Source organism: Eretmochelys imbricata, chromosome 4 (genome assembly GCF_965152235.1).
Source record: "Eretmochelys imbricata isolate rEreImb1 chromosome 4, rEreImb1.hap1, whole genome shotgun sequence".
Lineage (NCBI taxonomy): Eukaryota > Metazoa > Chordata > Testudines > Cheloniidae > Eretmochelys > Eretmochelys imbricata.
In genome coordinates this window covers 127,539,555-127,555,530 of record NC_135575.1, presented here as the reverse complement: position 1 = coordinate 127,555,530, position 15,976 = coordinate 127,539,555, and the positions used below count along the sequence as shown (strand labels likewise).

General features: G+C 43.0%; 1 protein-coding gene across 2 annotated transcripts in view; it reads right to left on the bottom strand.

Moving 5' to 3' along the window:
• Positions 1–14,954, bottom strand: part of LETM1 (leucine zipper and EF-hand containing transmembrane protein 1) — a 68,882-nt gene extending 53,928 nt beyond the window's left edge. For both annotated transcript variants that reach the window (XM_077815937.1, XM_077815938.1), the window contains exons 1-3: positions 14,759–14,954; positions 8,514–8,571; positions 924–1,377 (exon numbers count right to left, since the gene is read on the bottom strand). In XM_077815937.1, coding sequence (XP_077672063.1) covers positions 924–1,377; positions 8,514–8,571; positions 14,759–14,837 — 591 coding nt within the window. In that variant the 5' untranslated portion in view covers positions 14,838–14,954. The remainder of the gene's footprint in view (positions 1–923; positions 1,378–8,513; positions 8,572–14,758) is intronic.
• Positions 14,955–15,976: the final 1,022 nt, after the last annotated feature.

The window sequence follows — 15,976 nt, the reverse complement described above, 5'->3', positions numbered from 1 at the left end:
TACAATTTAGTTAAATCATCTCCTTTTAGGCTACATACCAAGAACCTGTCCATTTTTAGTCATTGTACTAAAAACAGTTTTAAGAAAATAAATCAAAGCTACAAGCCTGGTTTAAATTCAGAGTCAAGAACATACCTTCAAATCCAAGCAAAATGGGAAACATTCTTAACATCAACCTCTAAATTGTGTTAAGATTTATTCTGGTTTGAATCATAGCTCCCACAAGTGGTTCTAAGTGTTTTCAAATTAGTCTATTTTGTTTAGGAACAAATAAAATATGCATTTATCCATTTTACACTCAAAGCATCTACTATAATAGTTCAAATAGCTTGGTTTTCAAACAACTTCTGGTAAGCAATTGGTCCCCAGTATTGCATAATTATTTTTTGTACATTAAAAAAAACCTGAAAAATTATATTTTGACAACTAATAAAAGATGTCCCTTTTGTCAGAAGAAATGTTTACTGTACACTGCACAAGTGCATTAAAAAATTGATATAACAAGACAACTATTGAATAGAACAGCTGCAGCCTCTGTATCATGTTCATTTTTGATATATGATACAGTACTTCTCCCATCAATTGAGTGCGTCTTCACTAGACCCGCTAAATCAGTGCCACTGCATCAATTGCAACTGCGCCAGTTTAGCTCCGTAGCCCTAAGTTTGGGAGACTCACTAAAATAAATTAACATATACATAAATATAGATACTGTTTATGTGATATGAATAAACCTCAGTCTTTTTTTCCAATTGGCTGCATCAGATACTGGATAAAGTTCCCTTAACTAAGGATGCTAGAGGTAACCTTATTGATTCTAAATACAAAGAAAAAAAAAAAAGACAAGGAACCCACTCAATTTAACCCAGGCAAGGAGTCTAATCACTCAATAGTAAATAGAACAGACTACATGTACTCATTACCTGCCTCCGTTCCCGGCGAGACAAAACGTTGCCATGAAGTATTCGCCAGAGCATTCTTGCAGCAATTTTTGTGTCAATCCATAACAATCGAAAGCCATGATAATAGTGCTTCACCTCATCCGCAATCTTCTGTCCAAGAGATTTTTTAACAACCTCTACTGTTGGACTATATACAGGGCCTCCTTCTTCCATCTTCTTGTTTTTATCCTTTAAAGACTTCAGTGACTTTTCCACCATGGAGTCATCATTATGGGGATGTGAAGAATGCCACCATCGTACTGGAAGGTATTGGGGCCCCAAAATGCCCAAACTTGCAAGCGGAGTCCATGAGACAGGAGAGCTCACAACTTTAAAGTACATTTTTTCAGGTCCTTTAGTCAAACAACTGTACTGATCTTTCTTGGAGTAAAGGTAAACAGGGTGGACACTAGTGCAATATTTGAAGTGTACATTCCTTTAAGGAAGAAAGAAAAAGGCATTTAAGAGATCCAACAATATGTGCTAAAGGAGGAAGTTCTACTATATGTTTAAAATCATATTTATGAAGATCAAAAAGTGTATGTCACTATCACTTGAAAACCGTGATTATATACACAACGTTGTAACTTACTTATAGGTTCTTCTCCTGTAAACTACTTTCAAGGGAGGAAAAAGTCTGTTGTTTCAAAATTTCAAACGTGAGAAAAAACAGTGACCATAATGCTTTCAATTTAGGTTAGAAAGCTAAGTGCAGACGTAAAACTAGAAATCAGTGAGAAGTAACTTATCTAAAGCATTTCATATCTCCTATACTCTGTGGATGGCACACAAAGACAAAGTACAAGCTGCTAGGTAGGGTTAAGGGGGAGAAAGGAAATTAGTATCAGATAAACCTACTTAAAATTTACCCCTTTATCATCTCTTTACCTCTAACATTCTTTCTCCAGCAGATATTTGGTCTGCTAAAACTGCAAGCTCAATCTTATCGATGGTCTGTATAGGACAACAGACTCCTATTTCATTAACCCCTTTTGATTCCTTTCTGAAAGGGGAATTAAATGTATTCTGAAAATGAACATAAAGGCATTGTTCCAAAAGTCCTCATTACATGTACAAAATTAAAACCACTCCCTAAATGCAATCAGGTTTGTACTTTAGCACTTTTCTTACCATCTGGAACACTGAAGTAGTAAATGTAACGTTTAAGTTAAGTGCAGTTAATTCTTCATTAACTGAAACTCATGCACAAAGTCATCCCTGCTAAATTATAGGACTGAAATAGCTTTGATTTTTCCCAGCTTAAATTTTCGGAGCTGGCAGAAAGAACTTTTCTTTCTACTTATAAAGTAAGCAAATTTGATATTAATCAATGAGACATGAACTGGGATTCCTGTAGTGCTTTTTTTTTTTTTTTTTTTTTGAAGTGTAGAACTGTACTTTAACTTGGTATGTTATGAACTATACTGGTGATGGAATCCCCGAAAGGCAGTTGATAACCATCATAGCTCAGGATAACAGATCATGACAAATCTATGCTGTGATGGTGCCCAGGGTATGGTACTCCCCAAGACAACTTCTTCAAGCCCACCCCTGCCCATTATTAGCATATGAAAATGTTTTCAAAATTGTTTAGTATAACCACTGTCCTACACTATGATTTAATATTTTATTATGGAAGAGTCATTTGCAGTTTTCTACAGTTAAGGCTAAGTTGAGTTTTGCATTTAAAGCAGGAAATTCAGCCACCGCGTTATTCTTGAAGAATAAGCATATCCTCCCAAAGATACCACCACTTACTCTGAATACAGAATGAGTTTTCTGAAAATTTATAATTAAATCTATTAGTTCACCAGTTAAAATTAGTTTTTAAAATGGGTCCTGTAAGACTTGTGTCAAACCACACTTTTGTCCTTAGTGATCTCAGTAATAACAAACCCCTCAAACTTCCCATATAATTAAAACTAACCAAAATCTAATGCACAGTGACATTTGAAGATTTGTTTGTAACGCATGTGGGAAAAAGAGGTTAATGGTAACCTTTTGGTGCTATTCTTTGTAACTGAAAGTTCTCTCTTCAGCACAGCTTTTCTACAGAGAAGATAAGAGATAAGTACTTAATCACAAAATGTCAAAGGCTATTTAAGATACAAAAAATAAAATTATGGGAAGTTAAATAAATTAATCCTGTGTAATTTTTAAACAAAAATAACTACCTAGTATCACTTGCAAGGTAGCATTTTTATGGAATTAGTTAAATGGGAACCCCAGGTCCCTGTATGGAAAAGGTAAATGTGGGTCTAATGAGGGATAGAAACTAAACAGCGACAAAGTGAGATGTTCTATACTCCTGGGGGAATTCTGTGCCACTGCACAACTAATGTTCCGTGCAGAATTTTATTTTTCCCTGCAGAATTAGTGCTATGGAGATGCTGGCTGCCACTAGGGGCCACTGGATCCAGCGGAGCCTGACTCTCCAGCTCACAAATACAGGACACTGCTGGTGGGGGTGGGAAAGAGAGCTGGAGGGTTCCAAGCAGATGTGGTTCCCAGCACATCCTGAAGGAAGGAGGTGGTGTGCAAGAAACTCCGTACAAACCTGGGACCCAGCATCACAGGCTGTTTGTCTCTCTAGAACCCAGGGCTCTGGGGGGTACCCCCCAGCTGGGCTACAGGGTAGGGGATGCAGGTGCCTGGGCTCTAGGGGAGCGCCCCATGGCTAAGCTCTTCAGAGGATGCAGCTGCCTGGGCTGGGGGGCACCAAACGGCTGGGCTCTGGAGGGGGGGGTACAGGTGTCTGGGCTGAGGGGGTTTCCATGATTGGGCTCAGGGAGCGTGCAGGTGTCTAGACTGTGGGGGCATCCTGCAGCTCAGCTCTGGAGGATAGTGGGTGCAAGTGTCTGGGCTGGGAGAAGCCCCACAGACTGGCCCTGGGGAGTAGGAGGTACAGGTGTTTGGGATGGAGGGGGAGGTGTGGGTGTCCCGCAGCTCAGCGCTGGTGGGGTTGGGGTGAGGGTGTCTGAGACCGGACGGGTAGAGTCTTCTCCCAAGATGTTTCCAGCTGGCATGTGTGACACACCCAGACTGAGGCGCCCAACAAAAGCATAACAGAGAAACCGGAACTGGGCTGTCATAGGGGTTTCTTTAACTCTCTACTCCTGTGGGAATTTTTTTTTTTTTTTTTTATAAATAATTTATTTTATTCTGTATTGTTACAGACATACTTCTTGACAGGTATTTTGAAATATATTACCAAAATAACAAACTCGTATGCAGAATTTTAAAATATTATGGGTAGAATTTTTAATTTTTTGGTGCAGAATTTCCCAAGGAGTAGTTCTAACACAGATTATACATTTGTTGATACAGGAAAAGAGTAAAACTAAGTGGTCTATTTTCAATGTGGAAACTGGTTTATAGTGAGTTGTTCAAAGGATCTGTATGTTGTATGTATCGGTCTGATGTTAATGTATTTATTTATGATCTAGTATAGGAATAGAAAAGCCAAGCAAGTAAAATATGCTGATGACTAAATTTAATCAAGCTGAGAAAGGACCTAATAAAACTTGGCAACATGATGGCAGATGAAATTTAATGTAGAAAAGTGCAAGGTAACACACATTTAAAGGAACATTTGAACTATTAATCCACATTTGACCGATTCTAAATTAAGCACTCAGACATTAGTGTTATTATAGACAGCTCCGTGGAGATATCTGATCAGTGCCCAGGAGTGGTCAAAAAAAGTGAGCGAATTTAAACACCATTATCTAATTAGATTGTAACCCTCACCTTAAATACTATGTTCAATTTTGGGTACCTCATCTCAAAAAGTATAGCAGGAATACAAGTGGTCTTGTATTCCAAAAAGGACCAAGAAAATAGAGGCATGGAAAAGACTCCCATACAATAGGAAATTAAATGTTAGAATTACATTTGTAGAACACTTTGAAGTTAGGAGGTGCATGAATTTCCCTGAAACCCTACATTCAAAAAGCCAAACATAGAATACCAGACTCTCCTCTCTTTGTGGAAACCCTATTTAGTTTGGTGCATAAGCAGAGGGAAGAAGAAAGGATCAGAGTGGCACTGCAGAGACAATACACTCAAAAAACAAGAGCTACTGTTTGCAAATAACTCCTTTTTCTCTTTCAGGACATTGTTTCAGAGCCCCACTGCTAGCAGGTTTCTTATAATGACTTCCCACTGACCAGCAGGAACTATGAACCCTACAGATTCAGTGATGGTACAGCTTAATCCAGAACTCTAGTTTCCATAATATATAGGATGCATCCATATAGTGCCAGAGACGGGGAGCAACTGCACTGCAGAAAATTTTACCTGACTGTATCCAAGTGATCGTGAGGATGATCAGAGTTCACACCAGTGACTTTAAGATCCCCCAACACACTCTCTACCAAACCGTTCAAAGGGTGAGATTTGTGGAAATTTTGATCGACCAATCAAACCAGCACCCAGGACCAATCAAACCAAGTCAATGTCAGTGTCCTGCCAAGGTCTGTTGATGTAATCCTTGTCAGAGTACCACTTTCTTACTGTGTGGTCAACCACTGGCACCATCCAAAAAACTGATATTGTGAATTGGTGGAATGCAGTTCAGTATTTCCTTAAGAGCCACTATTTACAAAATACCAAACTGAAAGGGGTTATTTACCATCTGATATTAGCACAGATGACGACTTTGTGCCAACACTACTCATGATTAAGATTAAGATTTAGTCAAGAGTATTTTTAGTAAAAGTGATGGTCAGGTCACAGACACTAAACAAAAGTTCACTGCCAGTGACCTGTCCATGACTTTTACAATAAATACCCCGACTAAACCTTAGCTGATCCTATGGTGCGGCTCTGGGGGGCTCCTGGGGCTGACAGTTGGCCCCTGCTCCAGTGGCAGTGGCTGACTGCCTCTGGTGCTCCAGCGGTCCCCAAGGCTAGCTGCCCAGGAATCAGCCACACTGGCTGCCGAAATCATGAAGGTCGCAGAAAGTCATGGAATCCATGACTTCTGCAACCTCCGTGACAGACTTGCAGCCTTACTAATGGTTGGGAAGAGTAGTGTTATTTTTAAACAGAAGCTCTCCTAGACTGGTGCATTACTAGACTCAAGTCTTTCCATCCTTCTGGTCCTTTTTGGGAGAGGCCTTGCAGGCAAGTACTTTTTTTCGGAACATTTCAAATCTTCTTTTCCTAGACGGATCTACCATCTTGGGCAACAACCAAAAAAACCCCTATAAAACTAAAACTCGAGTATATTACACATTACTTATGAACTGGTTACAATTATTTACATAAATGACAGACAGGAAGACACTGGCTTTATGACAGCTTGGGCAGATGGATAGAGAGGAACTGAAGGATGAGGGTGTGACAGATTGGTGTATGTATGTATAAAAATATAAAATTTGTGACCTTCCACTGATAGCCACCTTATTGAAGAATATGACCTACATTTTGAACATGTAATTACAGCTTTCTAAAGTTGTCAAGGACAGACCCAGGGCAGCTTCTTTTAATTCTTGATACCTCCCAGAACACAAGACATGTTTACTGTGACTGTGTTCCAATTAAGGGGGTCTACCCCAAGACAGGTTTCAGAATAGCAGTCGTGTTAGTCTGTATTTGCAAAAAGAAAAGGAGGACTTGTGGCAACTTAGAGACTAACCAGTTTATTTGAGCATAAGCTTTTGTGAGCTGTAGCTCCTTTTCTTTTTACCCCAAGACAATGGCTTTACTACAGATAGGAGTGGGCTGGAGTGAATTGGATTTTCCTAGTTTGGATCCAAGGGGCTGGAATTTCCAAGCCAACCACCTGATTGGAGTTCTGCAGCTGATTGGTGGGTTACTTGACAGAGGGGGCAGAAATCTTACCTAAAGGCAAGAACTGCTCTAGCCTCCTTCACTCTCACTGGCTGTCTATTGCTAGACAACAAAAGGACTACAGGAGAGGGCCCACCCTCCAACATTTTCAGAGGCTTAGGACTCACAGGAAGGGGTGAGCTCAGATTTAGGGGACACAGTGTATAGGCTTTGTTGTTTTTCCTAAAAATATGTAACTCTTATATGCATTAAGAGTAAAAGTTATTGTGGCTAAGAAACTCCTGTGCAAAGCCTGTGTTCCTTGCATTACATATCACATGATCCCTGAGGGGTTAAACTATAAATCAATGAGGTGGAACTCTGGGGAGCCTAAGTGACTGGGAAGATTTGGGAGAACTCAGCATTGGTTTTTGGGCCTAAGACAGTTGGCCCGTGGAGTCCCACATCGTACAGAAGGGCGCAAGACAGGAGGTCTTCACCTAGGCGTGTACCTTAGAAGCCCTGATTTATGAACAGTGACTGGATTCTGCCCAGAACCAGCAGGCTTGGGAAGTGCACAGGACCCAAAAGGTTGAGTGCAATAATGACCATCCACTTGAAGGATTCAGCCAAGACCGTAACACAGGTTACATATAGCCTTGGTCTATTGAATGTGGGGCTAAAGTGAACTGTGCTTGCCCTTTAACTATCAATAGGGACCTACCAAATTCACAGTCCATTTTGGTCAATTACATGGTCATAAAATTTTAAAAATCACAAGTTTTATAATTTCATCTATTTAAATCTGAATTTTCACGGTGTTGTAGGTGTAGGGGTTCTGACCCAAAGAGGACTTGTGGCGGCAGGGGGTCGCAAGGTTATTTGGGCGGGGAAGGGGGGTTGCAGTACTGCTACCCTTACTTCTGTGCTGCTGCTGGCGGCAGTGCAGCCTTCAGAATTGGGCAGCTGGAGAGTGGCAGCTGCTGGCCGGGAGCCCAGCTCTGAAGGCAGAACCATCACCAGCAGCAGCACACAAGTAAAGATGGCCTGGTATGGTACTGCCACCCTCACTTCTGCGCTGCTGCTTGCAGAGCTTGGCCGTCAGTCAACACCTGCCACTGTCCGGCCACCCAGCTCTGAAGGCAGTGCAGAAGGAAGGGTGGCAATATCACAACTCCCCTGAAATAACCTTGTGACCCCCCCCTGCAACTCCCTTTTGGGTCAGGACCCCCAGTTTGAGAAATGCTGGTCTCCCCCATGAAATCTGTACAGCATAGGGTAAAAGCACACAAAAGACCAGATTTCATGGTCCGTGACGCGTTTTTCAGGGCCGTGAATTTGGTAGGGCCCTATCAACTATTGCTCAAAACCAACTGAGACCAACATTTACATATGTGTATGCGATAGTGGAGTGTGGACCAGCAGTGTTATGAAGGAGAGTTTCCACTTCCAGTGGTGTCACTTGCAATTGATCATCAGAAGAGAATTCACTTTTTATTGCTTTCACAAAAACAGTGCTTGTTTATTGCATTGGCATAAGACAAGGAGGATAGATTGGGAGAAAAAGAAACTATGTCACATATTCCTATTCCCAAAAGTAACATAATAGGCATATGACTAAGGTACTATTCTTGGGCTTCACTTTGTGGCTCTATAATATGGGTTGTGGCTAGTAATTGTGTACCTTGTCCAGCAGACTGGTAACTATGTTCCATTATGATGTATTAAAGCTTTTAGGATAGCTTGGCAGCGTTTTAAAAGACTAGAAAAATAATTGTCATGTTTACAGTTACTTACGTATGGTTTATCAACCTCAGAGACACACAACTGAGACAAGCACGGTCTCCCAAGTTACCTGAAAAAAAAAAAAACAACAACAACAAAAAAACAAATAATTTGCAAACAGATTGAAATTTAGGAAGACAATTCACCCATAATGTTAATAATGAACTAAATTATTTTAAAAGGCCAACTGTTACTTTAGAAATGACTCTCGTCAGGTACAGCACGTTAGGCCAAAAATGTAGGTTGTTTAAAGGTTATACAACACTATTAATTTATATTCATTTTAACTTTTGGAAGTGTGTCTATATCTGAAGAGTCCCTTCTCATGTGCAACTTCAGACCTGGAGCAATGTGCAACGCATGAGAACTAGCCAAATCTAGGCCAAGAGAAAGGAAAAAAGAAGATTCATGCTCCTCGTTGCCAAGGCATTAAAAACCACCCATATAAATATAATTGGGATATTTGCGAAGAGAACATCTGCAGCTTAAAGTACTTGGCACTGCCCCTTTAGAAAACCTTAACCAGGATTACCTGTTTAGGAAGCAAGAAAAGCATCCATTTGGATAAGAGCTGTAGACAAACAATTTTTTTGTACTACTACTGTAAAACCAGTAATAAGAATGATAGGATTACTTTTAAAATTTACAAAAAGTTTCAGAGTAGCAGCTGTGTTAGTCTGTATCCGCAAAAAGAAAAGGAGTACTTGTGGCACCTTAGTCTCTTAGTCTGTGTTCACCTATGCAAATTGGTGAGGACTTTTATCAAGCCTTCCCCAGGAAAGGGGGTGTAGGGTTAGTGGGATTTTGGGGGGAAAGACGTTTCCAAGTGGGCTCCCTCCTGGTTATATTTGTTAGACACTTGGTGGTGGCAGCAATAAAGTTCAGGGAAGGTAAAATAGTTTGTACCTTGGGGAAGTTTTAACCTAAGCTGGTAAAAATAAGCTTAGGGGGTTTTTCATGCAGGTCCCCTCATCTGTACCCTAGAGTTCAGAGCAGGGAAGGAACCTTGACATGAAACCTTTTAAAATTTACACACCCTAAAAAAGGCTTCAGATACAGAAGAACTTACATACTATGTATTTGTTTTTAAAATTCAACTGAAAAATGTCTATCATGAAAATAATAACTCCAAAAGTGTAAGTCTGTGGTACTTAAAGCCTTGATCTTTACTGGAAGAATACTTAAGATTCTAAGAAGCACTTAAACTACTTACTTGCTGAATGAACAAGATGAACTAAGATTAAAGTGGATCGAAGATAAAACAAAACTATTATAAATGGATTTTTGTCATGAAACAATGGGTTAACAACAGAGGTATGTTCCAGCTGAAGGAGCACATGAAACAATAATAAAATAAATCAGCAGGGAAGAAGAATTTAGTCAGAAAACTGTGACTGATAATTAAGAATCATTTAACAACAGTTTACAAGAAGCCATAACCCCACAATTGAGGAAGAAGGGTCTGCTGGTTTAAAGGGAAAGTGAAGGCAGCTGTAAAAAATTAATATATAACCAAATAAAAGAAAGGGAGGCTAAAATAGGGAAAGAAGTAGTTAAAAATTATTTAGACAAGTTAGATGTCTTCAAGTCACCAGGGTCTGATGAAATACTTCCTAGAATACTCAAGAAGCTGACTGAAGATAACTGAGCCATTAGCGATTATCTTCAAAAAGTCGAGGAAGACGGGAGAGATTCCAGAGGACTGCAAAAGGGCAAATATAGTGCCAATACATAAAAAGGGAAATAAGGGCAAACCGGGGAATTACAAACCAGTCAGCTTAACATCAGTACCCGGAGAAATAATGGAACAAATAATTAAGCAATCAATTTGCAAACACCTAGAAGATAAGGTGATAAGTAACAGCATGGATTTGTCAAGAACAAATTATGTCAAACCAACCTGATAACTTTCTTTGACAGGGTAACAAGCCTTCGGGGGAGGGGTGGGGGGGGAGACAGGGTAGACGTGGTATATCTTGACTTTAATAAGGTTTAGGCAATGTCTACACTTGCCATTTAAAGTGGAAAAAGGCCCTTTTTTGAGCAAAAACTGTGGGAGCGTGCACACTTGCCAATGACTTTTTACAGGGTATCCTGGGTCCCAGCTCAGCCTCCTCTCCCTAAACACTGACCAGCTCCAGTAGCTAAGTGTTAGAGGGCTTTCCCTCCACCTTCACACTTCCCTGGTTCTTGTCTCGCAGACAGCAAGCAGCAAAAGACCAGAAGTCCAAAGTGCAAACAATGCAATGTTTATTGGGGTTAGTTTCCAAGTAAGCATATTCCATAGCCCTTAGCATCAGTCAGGCTTACCTCTATGTGCCAATAGAGTCTGTTCCCCAGTGTTCTGTTCCCAGCTGTGATGCCACAGAGTGTTTGCGGCATCACAACTGGGAAGGGGGACATGGAGTAGAGCCTGCCTGTGTCCCTGTTCCCCTTTTAAATCAGCTGGTCCAGATAACTTTCATCTAAGTTTTAAAAGACCTGGCAGAGGAGCTTGCTGGACTGTTGATTTTGAATAAATCTTGGAGCACTTCAGAAGTTCCAGAAGACGGGAAGAAAGTTAATGATCTGCCAGATTTGAAAAAGGGTAAACAGGATGACCTGAGTAATTATAGGCCTGTCAGCCTGACATCAATCCAAGCTGCTGATACAGGACTTGATTAATAAAGAACTAAAGGAGGGTAATGTAATTAATGCAATTCAACATGGGTTTATAAAAAACACATCCTGTCAAACTAATTTCTTTAAATGAATTTACAATTTTAGTTGATAAATGTAACAGTGTTGATGTAATATACTTTTAGGCGTCTGTAAGGTATTTGACTTGGCATCACACATTTTGATTAAAAAATTAGAATATAAAATTAATCTGGCACACATTAAATGGATTAAAAACTGGCTAACTAATAGGCCTCAAAATGTAACTGTGAACATGTAATCTTCAAGTGGGTGTGTTTCCAGTTAAAACCTGCAGGGATCAGTTTGTGGCCACATGCTATTTAACACCTTTATCAATGACCTAGAACAGAAAATCATCACTGAAAGCTTGCAGATGACACAAAAAAAATGAGCGAATGGTAAATAAAGAGGACAGGTCATTGATTCAGAGTGATCTGGATCACTTGGTAAACTAGGCATAAGCAAACAGAATGCATTTTAATACAGCTAAATGGAAATGTATATATCTAGGAACAAAGAATGCAGATGAGGGACTCTACACTGGAAAGCAGTGACTCTGAAAAAGATTTGGGGGTCCTGGTGGATAATCAGCTGAACATGAGCTCCCAATGTGATGCTGTGGCCGACAGAGCTAACAAGATCCTTTCATGCATAAATAGAGGAACTATTGAGTAGGAGTAGGCAGGTTACTTTACCTTTGATGGGCACTGATGTAACTGATGTCAGAATACTGTGTCCAAGGCTGGTGCCCGCAACTCAAGAAAGAGGTTGATATATTGGAGAGTGTTCAGAGAATGATTAAGGATTAGCAAGCCTGTTTTATAGCGATGAACTCAGGCAGCTCAAGCTTAACAAAGAGAAGGTAAAGGGGTGACCTGATTACAGTCTATAATCATCTATATGGGGGATAAATATTTACTAATGTGTTCTTCAATCAAGCAGAGCAAGGTATAACATGACCCAAAGGCTGGAAGCTGAAGCTGGACATATTCATTCTGGAAATAAGATGTAATTTGTTAACAGAGAGAGCAATTAACCATTGGAACAATTTGCCAAGGCTCATAGTAGATTCCCCATCACTAAAAATTTTAAATTAAGACCGGATGTTTCTCTAAAAGATCTGCCCTAGGATTTATTCTGAGGAAGTTCTATGGACTGTGTTATATAGGAGGTCAGATTAGATGATCACAGTGGCCCCTTCCTGGCCTTAATCTATGAGCGTATATGGCACCTACAGAATACCTGAAGAGTTTTTAAGTTATGCCAAACTGTGTTATTAAAGCAATTTTTACATCAAAACTCATCCAACATGAAATATTCTAATCAGTTAGCATTGTGAGAAAATATTGCTATGCCACAGAGGCTAGTGGTATGCCCATTTACCCTTCTGTAACTTAGTTTACAGATTAAACATATTTCCTGTATTCTGAAGATTTAGAATGCTGTAGGAAGGACTGAATGGCACAAAGTAATGGTAATAAAATCCAACCTTTTGTCCATGTCAACAAGTTCAAATTCAGCCCAAATCTATCTTAGTTTTTATATCACGTCCTTTACTTCAGTATCTGAGCAGAGACCAGTAACTATAAGAGATCACTATATCAGATGGCTGTTGTTGGCCAGTATGCCACATTAAAGAAAGCGTCCATCACAAGTGGCAGCTTTACTGGCAACTTCAGCAAAGGTCATGAATTGAATTGGTAAAGCCATTTAACCTTCATTCATGGTGACTGATTCCTCCAGCTCAAGACTGAAGGTCATTGGTAAAGCATTGCAACAAATCTTGCACTACTGTTATATGTCCTGTGGCTAGAATACTGAAGCTTCTACAGCTATCAAGCTAGCCCTTTTCACAAATATTAAACCAAATCTTTTTTGCAGTTAAAAGCAACTAACCCATGGGTGGGAAAACTACGGCTCGCAGGCTGCGTCCAACCTGTGAAGCCTTTTAGTCCAGCCCTCAAGCTACCACCAGGGAGCGGGATCAGGCGCTTGCCCCGCTCCAGCACTCCAGCCGGGGAGCAGGGTCGGGGGATTGTCACATGGCTCCCGGAAGCAGTGGCATGTCCCCCCTTCCAGTTCCTAGGCATAGGGGCAGCCAGGGAGCTCTCCGCACACTGCCCCCGCCCCAAGCGCCATCCCTCACAGCTCCCATTGGCCAGGACCCGCGGCCAATGGGAGCTGCAGAGGCAGCGCCTGCGGATTGGACAGCATGCAGAGCCGCATGGCTGGTGTCGCGCCTCCACGTAGGAGCTGTAGGGTGACATACCATTGCTGCTGGGATCTGTGGGTGTGGCACCTGCAGATGGGGCAGCGTGCAAGAGCCAACCACGCTTCCATGTAGGAGGGACATGCCGCTGCTTCCGGGAGCTGCTTGAAGTGCTGCCTGGAGCCTGCACCCCTGAGCCCCTTACCCCCAACTCCCTGCCTCAGCCCAGAGCCCCCTCCCACCCTCTGAACCTCTCGGTCCCAGCCCGGAGCACCCTCCTGCACCCCAAAGTGCCCATCCCCAGCCCCACCCTGGAGCCCATATCCCCAGCTGGAGCTCTCTCACACACACCCCTGCGTCCCAGCCTGGAGCCCCCTCCCACACCTGAACTTCTCATTTCTGGCCCCACCCCAGAGCCCACATGCCCAACCAGAGCCCTCACCCCCTCCTGCACCCAACCTTCAATTTTGTGAGCATTCATGGCCCACCATACAATTTTTATACCCAGATGTAGCCCTTGGACCAAAAAGTTTGCCCACCCCCCTGAACTAACCTGTCACAAGTTATTGACTGTTTCACAAACATTTGGATACCTCATTTGGTAAACCTCAGTCAGTTGCCAAATTCTTAGAACAAAATAAGCACATCGGATTTCATTGTACTCAATTTTAAGGCTGATTTGCTACTTGCAAGGAGTCAGTTAGGTTTTTATTTACTTTCAGGATACGTAGCTTAGACAAAGAACCCACTTTATTTGAAAAAAAGAACGCCTTGAAAACTAAAGCCAATGGCACTTTAACTCAAAGGCCAAATACGGCGGATGACAAAGCACAGCAGGAACTAAGTAGTTTATACAAAGGAAAAAACTTCTGGGAGGTTCCAGCCCCAAGAGCTAGCGATAAAGCAAAGCACTGACGACTTGCCAGCCCAGGAGCACCCCAAGGCTTCAGCGAAGAGAAATAAAGGAGCCACGGGCCCAGGAGACGCGTGGAGGGAGGACGCCGGCCCGGGCCACTGACAGGAGCTCCCCGCCGCTAGAGATCAAGAGGCAGGACGAGACCACCAAGCGCGGGCGCCCAACGCGCGTCGCCCACGTGAGCTCAGGGCTGCTCAGATGACACCCGGTGATCTCGGGAAGCAGGGAAGGGAGGCAGCCTCGCCCCACGCTCCCGCCCGCCCCGTAATCACTGTCCCCTGAACGGTCAGGCCCGTAGCCAGCTCCCCCAGCCGCAGGGCCCCGCCCGGCCCCAGTGCCCCTCGCACCAGGGCCTAGGCTGGGGACTCGGGAGCCGGCGGCTCGAGTCCCACAGTCGCTGGCGAGCCGGAGCCCAGCGCTGCGGCGCCTGCTCAGCCCCGGCCCGAGCCTTACCCCACTTGGGCTCCCTGCGCAGCGGCCTGGGGAGGCAGCAGACCCGCCGGCTGCAGCTCTTCAGCAGCATGGACGCCATCTTCTCTCGTGCGCCGGTGGCTGAGGTGACGCTAAGGTTAACGTCAGGTTCCCGGCCTGGCCATGTCCCTGAATCCCGCGGCGCCTCAACGCGGAAACAGAAGCGCCGCCCGCGAGGTGACCGACTGCCGGCGATATTTGCATAGACCCGCCCCCTGCTGCTCCCATTGGACTACGGATCCCCGTGTCGCATTGCAGGCTGGGAACTCAAGGGCCGCTCGGAAATGAATAGCGCTGCAGGCTGGGAACTGTAGTTTTAGTTGTGCGTCTGTGGTGGGAGGGGGGAAAGAAGCAAGGATGCAGGTGGGGAGGGGATTCAGGCAGGTGATGGCATAACAGTAGCCTTAGAGTCAGTGGATACTAATGCCTGCCATGGGAATGGGATCCTACCCTTTTGTAATCTAATCCATCTCAAGTGACCCCAGCTGATTAGTATTGTTGCGTTGTGTTAAAAGGAAATGTATTCTTTGGCACAAATGGGGCAAATCAAGCCATTTAGATCCCTCAATCTTGAACGAAACCTGACAGAGCCCTTTTTAGGGGTTTGTGACGGGTTTGGTCACAGAGATCACCTTAGGACTGTCACCTGATGTGCTGAAATGACCTCTGAGCCCATTTTCCCTGCCAGCTTGGGACTCCACAACCCTGCTTTGTTGAGCCAGATATGCTAGGCTGCTGCAACACAGACTCAGGTTCTGGGCTATGCCTCCAAAGCTGCAGACTTTAAAAACAGTTCAGCAAGTTACCTGTCTCCAGCACCCAGACACCCAGCTCCCATTAGGATCCAAACCCCAAATAAATCCATTTTACTCTGTATAAAGCTTATACAGGGTAAATTCGTAAATTGTTCGCCCTCCATATCACTGATAGAGAGATATGCACAGCTGTTTGCTCCCCCGGGTATTAATCACTTTGTTGCCGGCACCCAGTGCCAAGAGGCAAAACAACAGCAGGGGCTCGTTACCTGTGTGCGTCACCCAATAATCACAACGGGGTGGAGAAGCAGAAAAGTTTATTTGCAGCTGCAAACAAGGTACAGGGAGAATAGAATCTCAAATCCTGCACACAGAGCAGGAAGTTACACAGGCTTTTATACATCCTTTCTTCAGCATACTTATCCAATAGCAAGCTGCGCTAAGT